At 33.8% G+C, this 18,627-nt stretch overlaps 1 protein-coding gene across 1 annotated transcript; it reads right to left on the reverse strand.

Annotated features, from left to right (window-relative positions):
* Nucleotides 1–16,519: 16,519 nt before the first annotated feature.
* On the reverse strand, nucleotides 16,520–17,602 carry LOC107852660 (RING-H2 finger protein ATL78-like). The gene has a single exon (XM_016697690.2). The coding sequence runs from the start codon at nucleotides 17,541–17,543 to the stop codon at nucleotides 16,890–16,892; it is 654 nt and encodes a 217-aa protein (XP_016553176.1). The 5' UTR covers nucleotides 17,544–17,602; the 3' UTR covers nucleotides 16,520–16,889.
* Nucleotides 17,603–18,627: the final 1,025 nt, after the last annotated feature.

Consider the following 18,627-nt stretch of genomic DNA (forward strand, 5'->3'; position numbering starts at 1 on the left):
GTTGTGCATATGAAAGATTAAAAGAATAAAGAAAGAAATTTGATTGCTGAAATTTTGTTTGTTTATTCATCTGGTACAATGCATGTATATATAGAAGAAACCAGCAAAAAAAACTGTCTTGTAGTGCCCTAATTATTAGCTACCACTTATCTAAAGAGATTAATTAGTATAAAACATAATAAACAACTACAAAGTAGAAAATTTGAACCTCGTAGTGTCCTAATTATTAAATACCAATAATATCAAAAAAGAAGAAAAAATTAAAAGAGGAAAAGCTATTAGTTACAATTGAAAAGTTCCAGCAAGTCCCGTATATAGCCTGTGAGATTCCATCTCTATTTGTGTACTTTTTTTTGTCTAAAAAAAGAACAAAATGCCTCTAAATCTTTGTCATTCTTCTTCAATACAAAATCAACTTTCTTCTCCGACTAAAACTTGTCCAATGAGTCTCCAATAACTCCAACACTCCCCCTCAAGTTGGAAGGGGGTGGGAACAAATATCCAACTTGTTAAATAAGATAAAATGAGAATCAACATGTAGAGTCTTAATAAACAAATCTGATACCTAGGATAAAGATGGAAGAAAAGAAAGAGAAATCAAGTCATTAATGTATTGTTAACGAATGACGTGACAACCTAAATCAACATATTTTGTCCACTCATGAAAAATAGGATTTTTAGCAATATGAATTGTCGCTTAGATTTCATAATAAAGAGAAATTGGTAATGAAGAAGACAATGATAAATTTGAGAGGGTTCGAACTAACTAGGTCAACTCTGCAACACCCTTCTCATAGATCGGTACTTAGCTTCAATTGAAGAAAAAGAAAGAAAAGGTTGTTTCTTTGACTCTAATGAAATAGGACTACCACTGAAACTAATAAGAAAACCACTAATGGATCATCTATAATCCAGATAAGAAGACCAATCTGAATCACAAAAAGTTAAAAGAGTGAAAGAAGGAGAAAAATTGAGAAAAATAATGTACAGATGCTAAATGTTCTTGATATGGATATTGCATATATTATCTAAGGTGTTAGATTGAATAAGAGATGCCTAGTCTCTTATGAGTTAAAATGTTTAATTAGCCAATTAGTCATCTATAAATAGTTGGATTTGGTATAGGAGAACCCATGTCTTCTTGTAATTTTAGAGAGAGATCCAGAGACGAAGAAGCATGTTTGAGTTCAAGGCAATAATACTCATATAAGAGTTTCAAAATAAATTTTCTTTGGTTGAGGATCAATCCTTGAGGTTCTTGAATGACTTAATTTCCTAGAAATAGTGTAAGTTACCTAAATCCTTAATCTTGAATTCTGAGTCTAGGAAAGATTTTAATTCTTCTGTTCTACCTCATCATTACCTATTAGTAAAATATGAAACACCTCAGATCTTAGCCCTTGGAAATTGCCTAAGCTTTGAGATTATTGTCTTGATTACAACTTCACCATATGAGTCGTATAGTGTCTTGGTGGGTTAGGTTACCCTATTCATAGGGTGTCCAGTGAATGGTGGTTGGGATTTCTTTCTTGGTTACGACTCGGTGGGATGAGTCATTAAGGATGATGATGAGTCGTTAGAACAAACTATTAACCAAATAAGTAACTTAGTGACTCGACTTGGCTTTGAGTATAAGTGGCTCACTAGGAGCCACAAGGATAGGTTATGAGTCATGAGGTGAACTCATAGGTTGTCTAGTGTTTAACCTATTTGGGTACTGTATGGGTCATGACTAGACACTAAGGGTCATAGGGTCAGGTTACGAGTGGGATCATAGAGTCGTAAGGTGGACAGTGTATGGGCGTCCAACTCACTATCTAAGATATGACTCAAGGCTACGAGTTGTATGATGTTGTGAAGAGTCAATGGGTCGAATCATAACCAAGGATGACTTCTTACTATTTTAAGTTGGGGGCATTCTGGAAATTTTTCACTTTAGTTATCTTTGATACCATGACTTAAAACCTACTTTAAGACTTCATTAACACATCATTCTTAATAAAACACTCTCAAATTCTCTCTCAAACTCTCTGTTCAAGCTAAGGTTAGGGTTTCAAAGAGAGTGGTCATCTAAGGTTCTAAGGGTCCAATCTCTTCCAAATTTCTTGGTATTTTAGGCATGCCACTCTTCCCTCATTTTTATTTTACTTAATTCACTTGTTTTAATGTATAGCTTTCATGGTATTCCTATGGTTTTGAAATAAAGGTTGGGGGTTTTGAATGCTTATGGTTGAATAATGTTTTCCCATTATTTAATTATAGTTTTCTATGTTTTAAATATGTTTATGAACATGTGGGTGCATGGGTATGGTGGTGGAATTTTATAACTGTAACTTTCTCTAAACTTGTGACTTTTGAAGTGGTTATGACCTCAACCCTGTATTGTAAAATTGGTTACTAGTTATGAGAAAGGTGGGAATTTGAATTAGGGGTACAATGGAATCCCCAAAGTGTTTGGTTTGACTTATTTCTTGAAAATAATGCATGGAATAAATGGTTAAATAGTTACGAATAAATTTGCAAACCTTGTAGGGTACACGAGAATCCCCAAAGTGATTTTTAAAATAGAGTCTGTGGGGTACATCAGAATCCCCTAAGTGTTGGCTAATGACATTGCTTGTAAGCTATAGTCGGTATGATGATACAACTTATAGTACCTTAATAATTGATTCCTGGAATTGGTTGTTTGGTTATATGCTAAATGTTTTAATTGGCTATAATGGGGGTTGTGATAGCTAGTCGTAAAGGTGTGAGTCCGAAGGACGGACACTAAAAACTCATGTTTGCCGATATGAGGGTTAGTCTTGGTCACTATATGCTTGTGGGCTACATGGTAATCCCCTAATTTTATACTTGTATATATGTATCATAGAGGGAGAAGGGTACATGGGAATCCCTGACCTCCTATGATATCTCTGGTTTGTGTGACTACACGCACTAGGGCCCGTTCAGGGGGTAACATTGGACCCGTAAAGACCATGGGTGAATTTATGATGATAAATCTATAAAATCCTGGTTAAGGTTTTAAAATGCATGCAAAATCTTGTTCCCTATCCCATCATGATATATATGTATATATATGTGTGTTGTGTGTGTATTTATATATGGTTTATGTGCATTGGTTTGACTTGGTTTAGATTAATGACATTACTTTATCTTTATCCCTGAGTTACATACTAGTGTTCACCCCACTAACCATCTTCGGTCAATATATCCGCATATAATGCAGGAATCGACCATACTTTCACTCTTCATACTTAGTTAATTGGTGATTCGGGGGTAACTTTTGAGTCCAACTGACGTGGTGAGCTTCCATACTATGGAAGACCCCATTTCATTCTACGAACTTGTTTATATCATTTTATTTCTTTATTTTTGGATTTGGCTATGGTTGGGGGCATGTCCCAACTAGATATCCTTTGATTTTGGTTAGAGGCTTTATCGGACTACTATGGGTATGAGCGGTGCTCATATTAGTTTAGCATTGGTATTGGTATTGGCATTGGGATTGGTAATAAATGATTATTTATTTGTGGGTTTTAGTTTTGATTTTAAACTTATTGTCATGTCTTTAAAATAATATTATCTTATCTTGTTATATCCTTAGAATTCACCTGATAATAAGTGTAGGAAGGTTAACGGTTGGGTGCTAGGGGTGGTTTTCGATCCTATTTAGAACTGAGATACTCGATACAACTTGGTCCTGTATTGGGCTATGTCACATTGGTATCAGAGTTTAGGATCATGGTCAATTGGATGTCCACAAAGCCATGTCAAGTACAGTCTATTTTAAGGGTGTGTAGCATGCCACACTCATAGGGAGAGGCTACGAGTCATTTAGGAATATTTCTCTTTCTTGAGTTTTATTTTTGGGCTATAAAGTCTAAGGTCTTGGATCTCTCTAATTCCTGTTTGTTTGCCATTCAGATTATGCCTCTGAGAAGATCTAATTTCCATGGGAACTCTTTTGTCCTAACTTAGAACAATAAAAATAGAGCCCGTCCTACCCTAGGGGTTCAGACTAGGTCAGGGCCACTGTCTTTGATGGTCCTAATAGAGCTCCACCAGTACCTACTATCCCTCCCCATACATCTTAAAATAATGTATCTAATATTGAGTTTTACCAGTCGGTCCATTTGCTCACTAGTTGGTCGCCTCTCAGACTGAGCGTGTAAATTCTATTGCTCCATTATCTAAAGTTACTAGAGTTGCCCAATTTATGAGCTTGAATCCTTCTTTGTTTATCGGTACAAAATTTAAGGATATCCTCAAGGATTTATAGACAAAATGAAAAAGATTTTCTGAGCAATGCATGTTACTGAGGTGGAAGGTATGGAGTTTACAGCCTACCAGTTGAAGCATGTAGATCATTAATGATATGAAGAGTAGGAGCAGTTCAGAGGTATGGATTTTGAGTTCACCTTGTGGGAGGACTTTTCTAGATCTTTTCTTAACCATTTCTTTCCTCAAGAGCTGAGAGAGGTGAAAGTAGAAAGTTTGTTAACCTAAAGCAAGGAAAGATGTCAGTTAAGGAGTATGCCTTGTAGTTTTACCAGTTATCCCTGTATGCTCCAGAGTTGGTTTTTAGCATGAGGGTTAAAATGAGAAATTTGTTTTAGGCTATCCCGAGACTTGATTTTGGAGAGTAAGGCTACCCCACTGAGCAAGGACATGTATATTTTCAAACTGGTTATATTTATGCAGCAAGTAGAGGAAGAGAAGAGGAAGCAGGTTGAAATTGAGGTAAGGCAGAGCAAAAAATTCCAGCAATTGAATAAGGTGATGGTAAAGAATAAGTACCCTCTTCTAAGGATAGATGACTTATTTGATCAACTTCAGTGGGCTAAGTTTTTCTCCAATATCGATCTTTGATCTGGGTATCATCAGTTAAATATTAGGGAGGAGGATATCCTTATGACTGTCTTTCGTACTTGATATGGGTATTTTGAGTTATTGGTTATATGTTTTAGATTGACTAATGCCCCGATGATATTCATGGACTTGATGAATAGATTTTTTTATCAGTTTTTGGATTTTTTGGTCATTGTGTTCATAGATGATATTTTGGTGTACTCTAAGAGTGAGATGGATCATGTTGATTACCTTCGCATTATGTTATAGACCCTGAAAGAGCAGTAGTTGTATGCCAAATTTTTGAAATGTGAATTCTTGTTGAACACTATCACTTTCTTGGGTTATTTCATTTCTAGTGAAGGGATCATGGTGGATCCGTAGAAGGTTACAGTGGTTAAGAAGTGGCCTATACCTACAACTCCAACTAATATTTGGAGCTTCTTAGGTTTAGCCGGTTACTACAGGAGATTTATGGAAAGTTTCTCGACTATAGTTGTCCCATTGACTAAGTTAACTCAAAAAAAGGTAAAGTTTTTATGGTTTGATACTTCTGAGGGTACTTTTGAGAAGCTGAAGGATAAGCTGACTTCATCCCCAATATTGACTTTTCCTGAAGGCATTGATAGATTTGTGGCTTATTATGATGCATCTGGTGTAGGGCTTGGTTGTGTTTTGATGCAGCATCGCAAGGTAGTAGCTTATGCCTCTAGACAGTTGAAGGTATATAAGAAGAATTATCTGACTTATGACTTAGAGTTTTGGTCATGGTGTTCACATATAAAATTCGGTGTCACTACTTATATCAAGTGCTTGTGGATATCTTTTCAAATTATAAGAGCCTGTAGTGTGTGTTGACCCAGAAAGAGCTTAACCTCAGGCAAAGAAGACGGCTTGAGCTGCTCAAAGATTATGACATGACTATCCACTACTATCTAGGTAAAGCTAATGTGGTTTCTGATTCTCTTAGCAGGTTATCCATGGGGAGTCTAGCTCACGTGGATAAGGGTAATCGAGAATTAGTGAAAGATATTCACCATTTGGATAACCTTAGAGTTGGTCTCTTGGACTCTGAAGATGGTAGCGTGTTTGTGCAGAAGGTGGCATAGTTATCTCTTGGTACTAAAATAAAAGAGAAACAGGTATTGGATCCTGTCTTGATGAGAATCAAGGGTGATATAGGTGGGCAGAAAGTGATGGCCTTTGAGATTAGTGGTGATGGTACCTTGTGGTTCCAAGGGAAATTGTGCGTCCCTGATATAGATGGATTGCGAGAGATGATCTTGGCCGAGGCGCATGAGTCACATTACACTATTCATCCTGGTTTGACAAAAATGTATCATGACCTTAAGGAGATGTATTAGTGGAAAAATATGAAGAGAAATATGGCTAGTTTTATAGCTAAATACATGGTGTTTCAGCAAGTAAAAGTTGACCACTTGAGGCCTGAAAAATTGTATCACGAAATTGATTTGCCTGTGTGGCAGTAGGAAGTGATCAATATAGATTTCATTATTGATTTTCCTTGATCTCAAAATGAATTTGATTAGATTTGGGTCATCGTGGATAGGATGACAAAGTCTTCTCACTTCTTGCCAATGAGAAGTAATTTCTCGATGGAGAATTATGTAAGTTTGTACCTTCAAGAGATTGTAAAGTTGCATTAGGTACCTGTCTCTATTATCTTGGACTATGGTAAGCAATTTTCACAGAACTTTTAGTGGTTATTTTAAAGATATTTAGGGACTGAAGTGAGTTTTAGTATGAATTTCAACCCGCAGTCAGATGGCAAGCAGAAAGGACTATTCAAATATTGGAGGATATGCTTTGAGCTTACGTGATTTACTATAGTGGTAGTTGGGTTGAACATTTTCGTCTTATAGAGTTTGCATATAATAATAGCTACCACTCTAGCATTGGGATGGCTCCATTTAAAGCCTTGTATGGTAGGAGGTGTAGGTCTTCTATTGGATGGTTTGAGGTTGGTGAGGTGGAGATTTTGGCTTGAATTTGGTTCACCAAGCCATAGAGAAAGTGAAGGTGATTCGAGATAGGCTAAAAGCTTCCCAAAGTCACCAAAAGTCCATGAAGAGGGTAATGTGGTTTGGGACGAAGGGAAAGCTCAGTCCCTAGTATTTTGGTCCTTATTTGGTTTTGAAGAGGGTTGGTAATATTGCATATAAATTAAAGTTTCCCTCTAGTTTGAGCTCCATTCATCAAGTGTTCCACGATCTATGTTGAGAAAGTATGTGGGTGATCCATCACAAATTGTGCCTATCCAAGATATTGATTTTTTGGAATCCTTGTATTATGAGAAAGTCCCGGTTGAAATCTTGGACTAGCAAGTTCATCAATTTTGAACCAAGGACGTAGCCTCGGTAAAGGTTCTACGGAGGAACCACAAGGTTGATGAGGCTATTTGGGAAGTCGAAGAGGGAATGAAGTTAAAGTATCCATTCCTGTTCCCTATTTTGGAAAATCGCACTCAAGGTATGTATTGTTCTTAACATCTTTGTTTGCTGTCTTTGATAAATAAAGATTATGAATTCCTTGGTAATCTACTTTCTATCTTAAAGGTAAAAGTAATTTGTTTGGGTTTTAACCGTGCTAGTCACTGTCTTTGGAAATTTCCTGAGCATTGAGCTCACTTCCTTGATTATGGCTTGAGCATATGAGTCGTATGGTGTCTTGACGAGTCAGGTAACACTAGTCATAGGGTGTCCAGTAAATGGTGGTTAGGTTTTCTATCTTGGTTATGACGGTGGTGACGAGTCCTTAAGGGTAATGATGAGTCGTTAGGACAAACCTTAACTAAATTATTAACTTTGTAACTTGACTTGGCTCTGAGTATGGCTCACTAGTATCCAAGAGGATAGGTTATGAGTCATGAGGTCAATTCGTAGGTTGTCCAGTGTCTGACCTATTTGGATACTATTTGGTCACGACTAGACCCTACAGGTTGAAGGACCAGGCTACGAGTGGGATGATGAAGTTGTAAGGTGGACACTGTATGGGTGTCCAACTCACTGTCTAGGATACGACTAAAGGCTATGAGTCGTATGATATAGTGATGAGTCAATGGGTCAACTCATAACCAACGATGACTTTTTATAGTTTTAAGTTGGGGGGATTTCTGTACATTTCCCACTTTAAGTCTTTTTTATACCACGACTTAAAACCTTCTTTGATACTTTATTACCACACCATTCCCAATAAAACACACTCAAACTCTCTATTCAAGATAAGGCTAGGGTTTCAAAGAGAGTGGTCATCTAGGGTTCTAAGGGTGCAATCTCTTCCAAATTCTTGGTATTTCAGGCATGTCACTCCTCCCTCATTGTTATTTTACTTAAATCATATGTTTTAATGTATGACTTTCATGGTATTGTTATGGTTTTGAAATAATAGTTAGGGGTTCGGAATGTTTATGATTGAATAATGTTTTCCCATAGTTTAATTATGGTTTTGTATGTTTTAAATATGGTTATGAACATGTGGGTGCATGGGTATGGTTGTGGAATTTGATAATGGTAACTTTTTCTAAACTTGTCATTTTTGAAGTGGTTATGACCCCAACCCCATATTGTAAAATTGGTTAGTAATTATGAGAAAGGTGGAAATTTGAACTAGGGGTACAATGGAATCCCCAAAGTATTTGGTTTGACTTATTTCTTGAAGCTAATGCATGGAATAAATGGTTAAACAGTTACAAATGAATTAAAAATCTTGTGGGGGTACACGGGAATCCCCCAAGTGATTTTTATAATGGAGTCTGTGAGGTACATGGGAATCCCCTAAGTGCTGGCTAATGACATTATTTGAAAGCTATAGTCGGTATGACGATACCACTTATAATGCCTTAATAATTGACTCCTGGAATAGGTGATTTGGTTATGTGCTAAATATTTTAACTTGGCGGTAATCGAGTTGTGATTGCTAGCTGTGAAGGTATGAGTCCGAAGAACGGACACTTAAAACTCATGTTTGCCAACATGAGGGTTGGTCTTGGTCACCATATGCTTATGGGGTACACGGTAATCCCCTAATTTTATATTTTTATATATGTATCATTAAGGGCAAAGGGTACACGAAAATCCTGGACCACATATGATATCTCTGATTCGTGCGGCTACACTCACTACGGCCCATTCAGGGGGTAACACTAGATCCATATAGTCCATGCGTGGATTTATGATAGTAAATCTACACAATCCAGGTTAAGATTTTAAAATGCATGTTAAACCTTGATCCTATCTCGGCATGGTATATATGTATATATATGTATTTTCTTATGGTTTATTGCATTGGTTTGACGTGGTTTTGATTAATGGAATTACTTTAACTTTATCCCTGATTACATGTTAGCGTTCAACCTGATAACTATCTTCGGGCGCTGTATCCCTATGCAATGAAGGAACCGGCCATACTTTCACTCCTCCTGCTTAGTAACTTGGTGATTTAGGGATAGCTTTTGAGTCAGACTAAAGTGGTGTGCTTCCATACTTCGAACACCCCATTTTATGCTATGGACTTCTTTATATCATTTTTATTTCTTTGGTTTGGTTTTGGATATGGTCGGGGGAATGTCACAACTGGATATCCTTTGACTCTGGTCAGAGGCTTTGTCAGACTACTATAGGCATGGGTTGTGTCGGTATTAGTGTTAGCATTGGTATTGGTATTGGTCATGGATAATTAATTTGTTGTGCCTTTCATTTTTTATTTTAGACTTATTGTAATGTATTTAATTTAATATTATCTTAACTTGTTATATTTTTGAAATTCACCCGACATTGGGGTGTAGGAAGGTTAACGATTGGGTGATAAGGGTGATCTCTTATCCTGGTAGGACTTAAGATACCTAACACGATTAGGTCCTGATTTGGGTCGTAACCTTTAAACCTGCTGGGAATTTCATATAGACTTCTTTATCGAATTCACTATGTAAAAAAGCATTATTTACATCTAACTCATAAAGGCCTCACCATTTTTAATAGAAATTTCCAAGACACATCTTATAGTAGTAATATTCACAACTGGACTGAAAGTCTAAGTAAAATCAACTCCATCCTTTTGAACATCTCTCCTAACAATTAGCCGAGATTTAAGCTTCTCGATAAAATCATTGGATTTGAGTTTTGGCCTTGTAAACTTATTTATTGGGTAAAGCGTTCTTGCCCGGGGGTAATGATACTTACTACTTCTCAGGTGTCATTTGTGATAAGAGCTTCTAATTCTCTTGACGTAGCCTCCTGCCAACCTGGGTATAAAATAGCTTAGGAAAAACTTATAGGCTCTTGAATTTGTGAAAAAGAATTGATGTAGAGTTGATTAGAAGTGGAAAAAGAAGTAAAAGGGTGTTGCAGAAATAGGAGAAGAAAAACAATTATTAGACATATTAGAAAAATGCACAACATTACATATGTAATCTTCTAAGTATGCAAGTGTCTTAGTTGATCTGGTAGATTTTCTCAAGGTGACAAAATTAATAGAAAGGGTAGGAGCGAAAGATTGTGAAGGAAGAGTGAATGATGAAGATACTGGAGAAGGTACAATAAAATCACGGTCGGATGTGACTAGAGAATTTGTAAGAGGAAAAAGAGAATAGTAGGTTGAATAGAAGAAAAGGGATATACATCTTCATAGAAAATAACATTTCTGGAAACAAAATTTTTAAAAATGTAAACAAAGTAATTTATACCCTTTTTCCCAAAAAGATACCTAAGAAACATCCAGGGCTCGACTCTAGAATCCAATTTAGATTTACCATGGGAAAGAGCAGAAGCAAAACCAAGGCAACCAATGCAAAGCATTTTAGGTTCGAGTAATTTGGAGGATGGCCAAAAAATCTCTCATATGGTGTTTGAAAAAACAATAGTTTAGTAGGACACCTATTGATTAAATAAGTGGTTGTCATAAGACAATCCCCCTAAAATTTTGGTGGAAGATGAGATTGAAAGAGCAAAGAGCGACAAACTTCTAAAGATGTCTATGTTTCCTCTCAATCACACAGTTTTGTTGTGGTGTGGTAACACAAGAAGTTTGATAAATGATGTCTTATGAAGACAAAAAAATTAGAGGTTTTTAAACTTAGACCTAATTCCCAAGAATTATCAGATATAACGACCTTAATTTTCTTATTGAATTATCTTTCTACCATTACAAGAAAAAATTTGAGAATAGAAAACAGTACTTTTTGTGGCTAGTTCAAGCCCCTCTACTAAAATCATCCACTATCATTAAAAAATATTTGTAACCATCATAAGAAGAAGTTTTTTAAGAACCCCCATGTATCAATGTGAATTAAATCAAAAATTATTTAGACGAGATGTGATTAATGGGAAAAGAAAGCTTGGATTGCTTTGTTGTCGGACAAATAGAATAAGGAACAGGAAATTTTGAACACATTTAAATGGAAATTTCATTAATATTCTGCATATTTGGCAAAGGCATATGTACCAACCTTGCATACCATAACTTACTTTGAATAACAGAAATAGAACTCCATGACAAATTGGATTTATCATCCTTTAAGAAATGCAAACTAGAACTAGACTTAAAGCAGGAATTGACAGAACAAGAAGCAACTGGATGCCTATTCTTCAAGATGTAGAGACCATTCTGACTTTCATTAAGGAGCATCAGGCTCTTTATTAAAGGGCCTTGCATGAAACACTGAGAAGTTGTGAAAAATAACAAACTAGAAAGTTGTTTGTACAACTTGTTTACATATAATAAATTGAAATGAAAACTAGGAACATATAACACATTGTGAATGATTAAATTTAAGAATAGTCTGACTGATCCGAAATGAGAAACCTTAACCCACTGAGAATTAGGAAGACTAACAAAAGTAATTCTATGCAATGATTTAAGATTGATAAAAAACTTTTGTTTTAACTCATATGCTTAGTCGTATCCAAGTCTATTAGCCAATTTTTTTAGTGAAAACTTTAGAATGAATATTTGAGTTTAGAGAGAAAAGGTTGGGGGTTGATGTTATACCTGCACAACTGAAAGAATCTATGACATCAGAATTATTGCCCTGGTCCTTATTTTTCACCTTTTGAAGCATTTGCATGACTTGTGCAAGTTACACCTATGTGAGGAGTTTTTTATGCTCTTCTTGTTCTATACTAGTCATGATAGAAGAAGTCATGACATTACTCTTAAGAGAATTCTGAAAATTTCTTTGTTTAGTAAATTTTAAATTTGGTGGAAACCATGTATTTTGTAACATTTGTCAATGATGTGTGCTATTTTATTGCAATATCTGCACACAAGATTAGACTTTTTGTTATCATAGTTACCTTTTTGTCCTTTAAAATTAGTAGAAAATATTTTTTGTCCATGATTTCTCTGACTGACAAAAATGAATGAAGAAGATTCATAAGGAAATTTTGGTATATTTTGGACCTCCCTTTGCTTCTCTTCTTGCATCAGCAATGCATAGGCATTAGGAATAGAAGGGAGTGGTAAAATCATAAGTATATTACCTTTAGGGGCACAATAAGAGTTATTAAGTCATTAAAAATTAAACCAATCATTCATCTTGCTTAGATTTAATGTTCTTTTCCCTTGCTCCACAGGAACAAGCACAATTTAATGGAATGAAGAAATCTAAAGTATCCAGTTCATTCCAAATGTGTTTCATCTTAGTATAATAAGTAGCAAAGTCAGGTAAACCTTGCACAAGTTCACTGAGTTCCTTTTGAAGTTGGAAAAGCATGACCCCTGAACTCTGTCCAAACCTTGCTTCTAATTCTATCCATAGATCTTTAGTAGTGGAAGAATGTATAACGCTTTTAGAAATTTCTCTAGAGAGAGAGTTCAAGAGCCAGGAAATTATCATATTGTTTGCTCTGGACCAGGGACTGTGGAGATCTGTACCAGCAGAAGACTCTTGTGTTGATCCATCAATAAAACTCGACTTGTTTTTAGCAGCCAAGGCTATGGACATAACTCTCTTTTATCCCCCAAAACTCTTGCCATCAAAAGCTATATTAACAAGCAACATACCAGGAGAATCATAAGGCGAAATAAAAAAAAAAGGACAACAAGGTTTTATGAGCTCAGTGGCTGCATTAGTTCCAGCAATAAAGGGAACTTGAGTCCTAAAAGATGTGTTATCATCAACATCTCCCATTGTTAACAAACCGTAGAGAGAAAAAATGAAAATAGATGCAGAGAAGAACAAAAATTAAAACTCTAGATCTGATACCATGAAAGATTACAAAAATAAAAAAATAGAGATTGTTGCTGAAATTTTCGTATGTTTATTCATCTGGTACAATACATGTAGATAAAGAAGAAATCAACAAAAAAAAATGCATAGTAGTTCCCTAATTATTAGCTACCACTTATCTAAAGAGAGTAAGTAGTGAAAAATATAACAAATATTTACAAAATAGTAAAAATTGAACCTGGTAGTGTCTTAATTATTAGCTACCACTAATTTTTTTAAAAAAGAGCAAAAATTAGAAAAGAAAAAACTATTAGTTACAGTTGAAAAGTTTTATCAAGTCTCATATGTAACATGTGAGATTCCAGCACTATTTGTGTACTTTGTTCTGTATGAAAAAAAGAACACAACACCTCTCAGTAATATTTGTCATTCTTCTTCAATACAAAATAAACTTTCTTCTCCGACGACAACTTGTCCGATGAATCTCCAATAACTCCAACAGTGTAATTGCGTGTGTTCCTTCAATTCTCTTGCTCCTTCTTCTTCTTCTTCTCTATATGGTTTTCCATCTGTGTATTGCGTGAGTGTGTGAAGTGTAAATCTGTTTGCTTCCCTATCTTCTGCTAGTGTATATTGACTCTATCGGTGGTTGTTATTCCGTTATGGGGTGAGAAAAAAAAACGTGAGTGAGGGTGGGGCTCATAGGATTTGGGGGGTGGTGTCGTGAGGTGCCAATATTGTTATTGTTTGTTTTTATCTGATAAGGGTAACACAAATGTGTGAAAGGGGAGGGTGAGGGGGGACATGTGGCACAATGAGGTTGGTTGGGGTAGTGTAGGTGAAGAATATTGGGTATTTTTGTTATGGATTTTGTCTTTATGGATGAATTATTGGGTAGGGTAAGGGCACGTGGGGTAAGGGTGAGGTTGATAGGATAAAATTTGGAAAACGGGGTTTGGGATGATCAAAATATGTGTCTACAACGATAGTTTTGGTATGTTTCTCACACTCACAATAGTTTAAGTATGAAATTAAAAAAAAATAATCAAATGTATTTTTGACACTTCACTCTTATTTTAAAGCATTCTTATTGAATATTCCTATACAGTTGGGAGCATCGTTCTAGTTAATTTTCATTTACTTCAAATAATGATTTGGGGATAAATAAGACAACATTACCATGATAGTCACATATGGTAATTAACTTTTACTTTATTACACTAGAATAACTAAATTATTATATATAACAACAATCACTCAACTTTATCTAATTGTCACATAGTTACTAAATTATCTTGTGCCGCAAAAGAACCCTAGTATCTTTTAATGATTTACTTTTTTCGTAAGATATATTCATTAATTATTTTATCCTGTAGTAATTGCAGAGTTACAAATTTCTGTATAATAATTTATCCTATCTGTACTATAATGTATATCTAATTCTAGATTTTCAATGTTATTTATTATCTTGTGTTGTTCTTCTCATAGTGAGTTTTTTAAATTATATAAACTATCACATGTACCTTTATCTAAATTTTCTAAGGTTTTTTCTATCCATAAATGCTTTACATTATTACTTGTAATCTTATCGTAAGAAAATTTGTACAATAGGTCCAAATATCTTCCGTTGATTTAATGTTGTCGTATCTGCTCCATTATTGCTCTTTATCTTATCTTTCCAGCTGGCATTTTGTCTTCTTGATTTTTATTCTAGATGTACCTCTGGAATAATATTATCTTCTCCATTACACCTCGAACGTTGGTGATCTGGATATTTGTGTCCAATTATTTTACAGTATCTTGTTAGCAAGCCGTCTGAAATAAAATCTAATTCTAATATATATTTCTCTTCCGTACTTTTTAAATTGCTGGGCTCTGATACCATTTGTAGGGGGGTGCGCGGATTTAATAGATCTATTAACCTAATAAATCTATTAAATCCGCGCACTCCCCTTCTTGCTCCTAACGTATCTACTTTTTTCGCTTCTTCCCAACTTTTTATTATTTTCAAACTAAATGGCTCGGGTAATTTATTAAAATAATTTTCTTATTTCTTTACTTTCTTCTATACTATATGCTCCTTTATAATAATATTCTTTAAATGCGCAAGTATATTCATCTATATAACACATATTACATATTGCTAATTTTAACATTAAATTTCTATTTGTATCTTTTTCTTCATTTTGTTCTTCTTCGATTCTTGTCGTACTACCAAATTCATCATGTGAATTCAGTAGCTTTTGTTCAGACCCTACATATGTAGAGTAAATTTTTTCATGATCATTCAACTTTATGTTTATCACATAAAAGTCACTATTCAATTTTTTGTAATATAAAAGTCATTCAACTTTAGTAATTATTATGCAAAAGTCATTTTTCTAGTTTATAGTATATAAAACTCATCTAATTTAAGTTTATCACATCAAAGTCATTATTCTATTTTTTTTTTCAACATAAAATCATTTAATTTTTTGAGGTTAACAAAAAAAATTAAATTTTACCCAATTTTTTAAATTTTATATTAAAAAAATGATATCACTCCATAAGTTAATCACATTTGAAATAATTTTAGAAACCCGTCACAATGTTTCGTTTCATAAGATTAATTTTTATTTTGATTTATGATATTAAGTTTGTTGCCTTTTTTTTAAAAAAAAATTATAATAAATTTACTCATCATCATTAACACAAAAAAGATTATAATTTAATTATTTTTAGCCTTACTGATATGCTTATTTAATTAATGAATTTGAAAATCACATTTTTTATTTAACAAAGATTTGTTCTTAGAGAATTAAAGAATTCTATAATGAACACAAAATCTATGATCTAGATATTGTTAATAATTTCAAATTTGTAGCAAAAAGTTGAAATACGAAGGTTAATATGATTCCATAAGTTCTTCAAGAAAAGTCTCTAAAATCAATTCTCTACATTTAATATGTTTCAGCTAACTAGTTATTTTGGAGTATCATATCATATTTTCAATATAAAATTAAAAAATTCAAGTGATTCTTTTGTGAACCTAGGAAAATTAAATGACTTTATGTGATTAAGAAAATTAAAAAAAATGACTTCGATGTGATTAACTTAAAGTTAGATAACTTTGTATGCTATAAATTAGAAAAATGACTTTTGTATAATAAATTTCAAAATAGAATGAATTTGATGTTACGAAAAGTAGAAAAGTAACTTGTATGTGATAAACAAAAGTTGAATGATCATGGGTGAAATTTACTCTGCATATATACAAACAAATTCATTAAATATATATATATATATGAATATTGACAATCTGGTTATTATTGTGTAGAAACTTGAAGTTCATAAAAATCCATAAACTTAAATGTGGATTGATAATTTTATGTCGATCAACTAAAATATGAGTATCTAAATAATACACATTGTTTGAGTCATAAGCCATAGTTGACCTAGTGTATTCTATTTTTGGCAAATCGAGAGTGATACTGATAAATTTTGTGTTATATATGCCACTGACAAGGTTTGGACCATCCACCTCAATTGGGAAAGAAAGGCAGCTCAAAATATGAGTTGCCCATCAATCCCCATACAAATTTCAATAGCCAGGGAGATAATGTTGTTGGACATCTAATCTGTGTCTCGGTTAAGCATTGATTTTCAAAAGTTGATCTTAATTAATCTCTCTAACGGTAGAAACATAGGTACTTCATAACAAATTGAAATACTATATTTTAATTTTTTATAAACACTTGCAAGACTAATGAGTCACTGGAAAGCTACATTGGCGTTGGCCTCATGCTAGCTAACTATTTTTTCTGCAATATACATACAATTAACAACGAATCCTATTTTCCTTTCTACTTGAATGCTAAGTAGATATAACACCATCTCGTTTGAGAGGTTCAATCCTTACTACAATTTCTTGAACTGCTGCTGATGAAATTGAATTTGTAGTAACAGAATTATCGCCGTTGGCAATTTTTTTACAAGTATCGATGAGGCAGTGCCTGCAAGTTGGGCAAGAAGACTGTGAATTAAGCCATCTATCGATACATTCGACGTGGAATCCATGGTTACACTTAGGTAGAACCTTAACTTCCTCTCCAATTCCAAATTCGGATAAGCAAATGACACAGCCAGAGTCGAGTCCTGGATGCTTCAATTCAGTAGAATATGTTATAACTGGAAATGTCTTGAGGGCTTTTTTCTTGATCCCTCTATTATTTGTTTGGTTTGAGGATGAGTCTGCCAAATTTAGGGTAGAGCACCTAAAGACACATTTTATGATGGAGTTCAGCACAAGTGAACAAATTATGGCACTTACAAGTACTGCCAACACCATAATAACATTTGCATCAAATCTATTGGCGTTATTTCCTAATGGTAGATCGTCAATTGGATCGAGGCTAATTCCGACTGTTGTCGTAGGCGACGCCATGGTAGCCTCCGGGAGTAATCTTCTTGAGTAGTGGAAGTTTTCCATGAATTCTTGAATGAATTGTGTGGAAGTTATAGTTGCCATAGAGCTTTTGGTTGAGACTTTGTTTATGTGTATTGTTTGTTTGTTCGTGTTGAATGTTGAGTGAGTTGGAAGTCCCACCTTGGAGGCAGTGGCTTATATAGGACAAGTTCGTGGGGCTAACAGGGGTAAAGTGTGGATCAACTTTTAGTCTTAAATAAATATAGGAGGATAATATATTTTAATTAATTAGATTTACTTCTAAGCTCTAAAGGTCAAGAGTAGGGTGACAATTTCAACTTATATTTGTGAAAAGAGTTCATTTAATCCATATTTGATGAATTGGATCGCTCATATTTCAAACAGATAAATATGTACTTAACTCATTTTAAAAGCCCATACAAATATGGACAAAATGGGTAAAATATGAATACCCATTTAAACACAGATATCACTCACCTATGCTTAAAGTTTCAGTTTTTTTTCTTTTCTAGTTTCTTTCTTCTTCTTCTTTTTCTTTCTTTTTTCCTTTAATTTACTTTTTTTCTTTTTCATTTTATTTTATTTTTTTACTCATTCCTTATAATTTCTTTTTTTTCTTTCTCATTTTTTCATCTATTTTTTTATGTTTATTTCTTTTCTCTTTGTATTCTTTTTTTTTCTCTTTCCCTTTTCTCATTCTTATTTAATCATTCGTATTCGTTTGAGACCTACATGAGTTAATAAATATAAACTTCTAATTATCCCATTTATCATATATAATTCATAACATCTCTTATCAATTAAATATAATTCATAGTCTCACTCTTTTATTATTATTATTTTCTATCTTTTATTTCTCTGTCTTTTTTTTTTCTTTTTTGTTTTTTCTTTCTTTTTTCCTTTAATTTACTATTTTTTTCTTTCTTTTTTCCTTTAATTTACTTTTTTTCTTTTTCATTTTTTCCACTTATTTTTTACTCGTTTCTTGCACTTTTTTCTTTCTTCTTTTTCATCATTTTTTTCTTTTTCAATTTTATTTCTTTGCATTCTTTTTTTTTTTTGTATTTCCGCTTATCCCTTCTTCATTCTTGGTTCATCATTTTTGTCATTTTTCTTACTTTTTTTATATTCTTTTCCTCATCCTTTTTTTGTCATTGCATTTTAT

This window comes from Capsicum annuum, chromosome 12 (genome assembly GCF_002878395.1).
Source record: "Capsicum annuum cultivar UCD-10X-F1 chromosome 12, UCD10Xv1.1, whole genome shotgun sequence".
NCBI classification, from domain to species: domain Eukaryota; kingdom Viridiplantae; phylum Streptophyta; class Magnoliopsida; order Solanales; family Solanaceae; genus Capsicum; species Capsicum annuum.